Consider the following 7,299-nt stretch of genomic DNA (forward strand, 5'->3'; position numbering starts at 1 on the left):
CAACAGGTCAGTTGCATGATTGGGTATAAAAAGAGTATCATAGAGAGGTAGAGTCTTTCAGAAGTAAAGATGGGATGGAATCTGGATGGAAGCATATGTTGCTATAAAACCTGTACAGTATGTACCTTCCAGCATTTATGGTGCCTTTACCGATGTGAAAGCTGCCCATTCCATAGGCACTAATGCACCCCCATACCATCAGAGATGCAAGCTTTTGAACTGAGCGCTGCTAAAAAAAAAAACGGATGGTCCCTCTCCTGTTTAGTCCTCTTTAGTTTAGAGGACGCGGTGTCCACGCTTTCCAAAAAGAATTTCACATTTTGATTCGTCCGACCACAGAACAGTTTTCCACTTTGCCTCAGTCCATTTTAAACGAGCTTTGGCTCAGGGAAGACAGCAGGATTTCTGAATCATGTTCACATATAGCTTCTTCTTTGCACGATGGACCTTTAACCAGCATTTGTGGATGTCACGGTGAACTGTGTTCACAGACAATGAGTTCTGGAGGTGTTTCTGAGCCCATTCAGTGATTTCCATTACAGAATCATGCTTGTTTTTAATGCAGTGCTGCCTGAGGGCCCGAAGATCACGGACACGCAATATTGATTTTCACCCTTGTCCCTTGTGCACAGAGATTTTTCCAGATTCTCAGAATCTTTTGATGATATTATATACTGTAGATGATGAGATATTCATAGTCTTCGCAATTTTACGTTGAGGAACATTATTCTGAAATTGTTCCACAAATTGTAGAAGCAGATTTTCACATATTGGTGAATCTCTGCCCATCTTTACTTCTGAAAGACTCTGCTTCTCTAAGATACTCTTTTTATACCCAATCATATTACTGACCTGTTGCCAATTAACCTCCAGTTGTTTCTTTTTAGTAACACTTATTTTTCCAGCCTTTTGTTGCCCCGTCCCAACTTTTTTGAGATGTGTTGCGGCCATCAAATTCAAAATGACATTATTTTTTTTCTAAAATGGTACATTTACTCAGTTTAAACATTTGATATGTTTTCTGATATATTTAAACATTTGATATGTTCTATTGTGAATAACATATGGGTTTATGAGATTTGCAAATGAAAATTGCATTCTGTTTGTATTTACATTACATATCTCTACATTACATATACGTAGAGATATTGTCAAACAGAAGTACGTTTAGCTTTTTTCACCCAAAAACTATGGGGGCTGCAAACTTTCCACTTTACTGTATTAACTGTAAGCCATTTAGCAGCATGTAATTATTTTTTTTATTTCAATGCAAGTCATTTTACCATTTGTTTTCAAGCATGATTAATTTTTCTAATTTATTTATCTTTGAGACCATTGTTTGTGGTTCTTGTGGTCCTTTAATTGTTAGCTCCTCCATCCGTTACTATCTGGCCCCTGGCGGTGATTTCCACAGTGGGAGCGGAGGTGGTGATTCAGTGCCAGGTGTCAGGACACCCTGTTCCCTCTATTGAGTGGTCAAAACATGGCCAGTCTGTAAGAACAGGAGGCAAAATTACCAAGGGGTATACATTTGGATATTCCATGTAAATGTGTGGTTTTTGGTTACGATCAGGTAGTTTCATATATACATATAAAGTGTTACAAATCACTTTGATCACAGTGCTTTATTCACAGGGTGAGAAATGCAACTCTTTATATCTCCTCATTGAGAAACTATGATGAAGGTTTTTACACGTGTGCAGCCTCCAATTCTGTGGGACAGGATGAGAAAACGATTAGCCTACGTATAGCTGGTAAATTATACCTAGTAAAATTATTCATGTAGGGCCATGTAAGGTAATTTAGTGTGTTGAGAATTTGTTTCTTGATTGTGCTGTATGTACCTTAAAATGCTTTTCAGCAAAGCCGATCATTGTGTTATTTGCGGGATCAGTGAATGTGTCCAAGGGAGCCACCATCATTCTCCCATGCCGAGCTGTTGGAAACCCACCACTGAAGTACAGTTGGCGCAGGAGTGCTCTTCAGACACCTCTATCATTTTCACCACGCATACGCGTTGATGGCAAGAGATTCTGGAAATCTTTTTTGTATTAACCCTTTACTGCATGGTATTGCCATATGGCAATAATTCATTTATATCCATTTTTTTATATACAAAACTACTATTTTCCAATGTAACTGGAATGGGGCGCTTTTACTTTGACATAATAAAAATATGCCATGTCAGATGACCAGGAAGTGCTGTTTGGTGGAATGCTGAAAATTATCCGCGAAGGCTCTCAAAACTTGATTACTGTTTCAATATTTAGGGAAAACTACTTAAAGCATTACTTAAAACATACGTTTTACAACTGTTATTCCTTTCTAGAAGATATAATGTTTTTCGTTTTATTTATTTATTTATTTTTATTATTTTTTTACATGCTTACTAGGTGGCAAAAAACATGCTGCAACTTATAGTCTGGAAAATGCATTAATTGGAATTATATTTTTGACTATATGATACTTTCCACACTGTTGCAACAATTTACCAACTACCCTGCCCTAATTTTTTTATTTTTCGATATTTTTTTTTAAATTACTTGAACTAATTCCATTAAATCCTTTTAAAAAACAACATTTGTTTGATGTAAATGTAATAATTCATGCAGTAGCGGGTTAACTATCTTCTATTGAATGTGTTTTCATACATCAAGAATGCTTTGCACTTTGAAGAGCTTTTTGCCCTGCAGATAATGAGACACTGCACATCTCTAATGCCCACCAGTCAGATGCAGGAGAGTATTACTGCACTGCTGAAAACAACATAGGTCAGGATAGAAGAAAGACCACCATAACGGTTTTCTCTGGTAAATGAATTCTGTTACTGAAACAAAAAATTTTGCACATAAATAGGTAAATAACTTTGTTATCGTGCTCTAACTGATTTAATCTTCTAACTTGAAGCTGATCCTGAAGATGATTTATTATCTATAGTAAGTAGCATACGGAAGTCAGTGTTGTGATCCCATCCCATTGTAACCTCTTTGTTTGTCCTGTTCAAATACTGTAAAAAGCATCCCACACCATCATTTGAATGTTTCATTGGTTCTATGTACTCTACAATGCTGAAGGGTGAAATGTATTTCTTTTGAGTGAATACTCTAGGTTTGTTTTATTGACAAATATTTTAGATCAAAGAAATCAAGCCAGAAGAACCTACAAATCCTACCGGCTATAAGAATTTAAAATCTCCTAAAGGTAAAATGAATCCATTCAGCAATCTATAACCACAACAAGTACTATGTGTCCAATGACTTTCTTAAAACATGAGTTGTGTGTTTATTTTTTTCTTCCTCTCTCACATCTATAGATACTTACCTGAAGAACTCACCAACACATTCTATCAGTGTTCCTACCCCATTTGACTCCTATACTTCCTTCACTGATCATGACAGCATGAACACAGGAGAAAAACAGAATTACAAAGACCTCCTAAGAACCCAAGGGCCACAGCCTATCTTCCCTTACTCCAAACCAGTAGAAACACGTACACAAAAACGACATGCACATGTTACTCCAACTAATCTAATCACTCAGCATCCAGATCAGCCACTGTTGCACCCAAGCCACATAGAACCTGAGTCCTTGTCTGCACACAACCAAACCTTCAAGCAAATTTCTCTTCAAGGACTTTCTGACCAGCACACAAGCTCACAGCAAGACCCCTCCTCTCCCAGCTCAGTGGTTCAGGCCCTTGAACTAACCCAGACCTCTGGGTTCACATTGTATAATATGAACAGTATTAGCAGTACAACTCCTGTAGAGGTCCACCAGTACTGGAGTCAGCCTGCTGAGCAACTTACAGCCACCAAGGCATCACAGGCAAATAATACTGAATTAGTTGAAATGTTTAATAAAAACACCTCAAAGGCCCCCATGAGGACTATAGACAACAATGCCAGGTAGCATATTATGTGGTATTTGAGGGTTTTTTTGTTTTTTTTGTGCTCTCTGTGTTGAAAATTTTCCACTGTGTTGAAGATTTTCCACAATCTGTTATCAGGGAGAAGAGGAAGTTGCAGAGTTGGCTGCCTATGCTTGAAAAACATGACATTCCAATTGTGGTAGGGGTGGGAGTTTCCTTGGCATTTATTTTCATCACCATGGCTTTCTATTCTTTGTTTCGGAAAAATGACCCTGCAGCCATAACTAAAGGGCGAGCAGGTAAGACACCTTCAAATTTGTAAAATACTCTTAATACTTGAACAGGCATGCTAAATGTTCTTTCTAATCTAAAATCAGTGTTATGCCAATAACCTTTAAAATAGTACAAACCAAATAATGACACTCTTTTACTGAAGCTCTCAGAGGCCTTGGCGGGCCTTGCAGGCACGGTGAACGTCTTGCAATTGAAAGAACATATGATAATAAGTGAGTTTGGTTAATATTATAACACCAGTCTCAATTCATCCCAACCCACTTATCTGAAATGATGTTTAAATAGTATTTTCTACACTGGTGTCTGCTGCAGAGCTTTTGAGGATGACAACATGGTTGCTGTTATTGAGCAAAGCCCAAACACTTCTGAGATGAGAGCCCATCCTCCGCCTTCCAGTCCATCCACATTGCTAATGGAACCATGTTATGATGACGCACAAGAGGAAGTCCAGCCAAGCCAAGACATGCCGGTGATAGTGGAAACACACCCAGAGCCCTCTGAGGAGGAGCAGGCCAGTGGTCATTCTCAGCCAAAATCACAGCATAGATTTTTATTACAGATGATGGTCAGCATTCAACAAATGTTGTGTATCAGATGAGTAATGTTATAACTTCTTTACTTCAGTTAGAGACATCGTTTGAGGAAGGCAAAGTCACACCCTCTCTCCCACCTGACATCCAGCTTCAGTGTATGGAGGACTGGAGGAGCCAGGATTTGGGACAGTGCCAAAGGGATGCCCCTTCACCACCCCATTCCAACCCTTTGGGCACTCAGGAAGAGGTTCTCCGCTCTTCTCTGACCTTGCAGACCAGCGATTCCTCCTCCACTCCAGTACACCACAGCATCAGCTTCTCCCATGCCTCCTGTCCTCTCATGCTGTCCCATTGTGTCACCTTGGGCATGACCTCCGTGGCTGTTGATGTGCACTTCTACCCCTCCAACCCTACGCAGTATGGGCCTCTGAGACCTCAAAGCAATTCCCGGCATGAGCATGATCAAAATGCTCTGTCTACCCACCATGGCAAATGAATCATGGAAAGAAAAATGACTTCTGCCTGGGCTTATGCTTACTTGAATGTTCATTGAAGATAAACAAAGACATGTCCCACACAGTGTCAGAGGGATTGATGTTATTAAGCTTTCTTTTTGTCTGATTTATAAGGTGCTGATGGTTTGCTTATTGTTTCTGCTTTTATAATTCTCCTATTCTACTTTCCTGGTTACAGTACGAGTACATAATTAATTCTTTTAAAAATCAAACATAAAACAAATTATGTCTATCAAATGCCAAAATTATGTTATTACTTAATAAAAATAAAAAAAATAAAAATAAAGGCTGTGTATATGTATACGTAATTTAGAAATGACAACAAATTATGTGAATTAACAATAATGTTTCATCAAATTTAATTGCAGCACATTTACTTCATATTATTATAGTAACAGATATTTCTTGTATTTCTTACTAGCTGCATTGGTTTGCAGTTATATTGTTATAAAGGAAAGGTGCATGAATGAATGATTTAGCATCGAGATTTTTCTAGTGCAAATCAACATGACTGTTACATTTACATAACCAAAGGTTGTGCTACCTTTCCACTGAACAAATCAGATTTATGTTAATATCAGTATAACAATCAAAATATGATGTACATTCAAAACACATTGTGTTTTCATTTTGAATAGTTAATATAACATTTAATAAAACTCTACGTTGATGGTGTATTTGTTCATCTTTTGCTTACCAATTAGAAACAGGCTTCTGAATGAAATTTCAAAGGGGGGGGGGGGATAATTTCACAAAAGAAATAATTTTCACAAAGAAGTCTGTTAGTTATTCAGGAAAGACCATTTTTTATTAATGAAATTACCCATCAGTCTATCCATTTCAGGAAAAGCCTTTTGTTCTAAAAACTCACAACTGAGTAATTGAAAAATTAGAGTAGCAAACGAAAACAACAAACAAATCCAGAAACAAGGCATAATAATAATCATATGATGTCATAAATTGTTAATTTTCAAATCATATTCTATTTTTCAGAAGAATAATCATAAGTAGATTCTCATTCTTTATTCATAATTGCAGCAGTTAAAAACAAGGAGTTTCCACAAATTATTACCTCTGATTAATTAATCTTAAACCAGTGCTTCAGAAAATCAACAGTTATTGTAACAAACAAGCCTCAGTCTCAGTATCAGTTATCACACATCAAAAAACACCTTTCAATTTCCAACACCTTTACACATTGACAAGGTGCTTTAGTGCATGACTGGGCAGAACACTGATTGCAGGTTACTGGAATCATTGAAACAAATTTCATATTAATGACATTACATTTAACTTGTTATTTGCCAATACTGCGCATGGATTGAAAATTCCCCTTGTCAACATCATTGATTAATGTCTCTTTGAAAGCTGTCCAAGACAGCACTGCTTGTTTTTTTTTATATATACTTTTCTCAAACCCAAACACTCTCAAGCCTTTTACCGAGTAAAGTCTGGATTTTACTTACAAAATAAAAACAAACAAACAAACAAACAAAAACCATCATAAGCCTTGTTATTCAAAGGGCATATACACACATTGGCCAATTTAATAAATATGCACCTGCTTATTCATGTATTTATCCAATCAGCCAATCATGTGGCAGCACTACAATCCATAAAATCATATAGATACAGGTCAAGAGCTTCATTCTGACCATTGGGGTAGTTGTTGGTACCAGACAGGTCAGTAGAGAATGGTCAGACTTGTTTTGAGTAGCAATTCAAATAACTATTCTTTACAACTGTGGTGAATAGAAAAGCATCTCAATGCGCACAAGTCAAACATTGAGGCAGAAGACCACACTAAGTTCCACTCTTCAGCCACAAATAGGAATCTGAAGCAACTGAAACTACTGTCTAGTTTTGTTGCGCACACTGTAGGCTCAGGTTCCTGTTCTTGCCTGACAGGCATGAAACCCAGTATGGTTTTCTGCTGTTGTAACCTGCCCATACTATTTTATGCATTGCTGCTACACGATTGGATAACTGCATGTATGTGCAGGGGTAAACCTGTTAAAGTGATCTGTGAGTGTATGACACAATGGACTACCACTACAAAGGAATATAGATGTTACGCTGCTGCTTCAGG

General features: G+C 37.5%; 2 protein-coding genes across 2 annotated transcripts in view; both read left to right on the plus strand.

Annotated features, from left to right (window-relative positions):
• Window positions 1-3,391, plus strand: part of LOC128625625 (hemicentin-1-like) — a 30,099-nt gene extending 26,708 nt beyond the window's left edge. The window contains exons 10-15 of the mRNA XM_053654107.1: window positions 1,370-1,523; window positions 1,636-1,754; window positions 1,862-2,023; window positions 2,694-2,810; window positions 3,135-3,201; window positions 3,314-3,391. Coding sequence (XP_053510082.1) covers window positions 1,370-1,523; window positions 1,636-1,754; window positions 1,862-2,023; window positions 2,694-2,810; window positions 3,135-3,181 — 599 coding nt within the window. The 3' untranslated portion in view covers window positions 3,182-3,201; window positions 3,314-3,391. The remainder of the gene's footprint in view (window positions 1-1,369; window positions 1,524-1,635; window positions 1,755-1,861; window positions 2,024-2,693; window positions 2,811-3,134; window positions 3,202-3,313) is intronic.
• An 8-nt stretch (window positions 3,392-3,399) lies between these two features.
• On the plus strand, window positions 3,400-5,191 carry LOC128599298 (uncharacterized). Its single transcript, XM_053610811.1, has 5 exons — window positions 3,400-3,905; window positions 4,007-4,167; window positions 4,305-4,374; window positions 4,475-4,673; window positions 4,787-5,191. Exons 1-5 carry the CDS (start codon window positions 3,400-3,402, stop codon window positions 5,189-5,191), a joined length of 1,341 nt encoding a protein of 446 aa, XP_053466786.1.
• Window positions 5,192-7,299: the final 2,108 nt, after the last annotated feature.

The sequence above is a fragment of the Ictalurus furcatus genome, chromosome 22 (assembly GCF_023375685.1).
Source record: "Ictalurus furcatus strain D&B chromosome 22, Billie_1.0, whole genome shotgun sequence".
Classification (NCBI taxonomy): domain Eukaryota; kingdom Metazoa; phylum Chordata; class Actinopteri; order Siluriformes; family Ictaluridae; genus Ictalurus; species Ictalurus furcatus.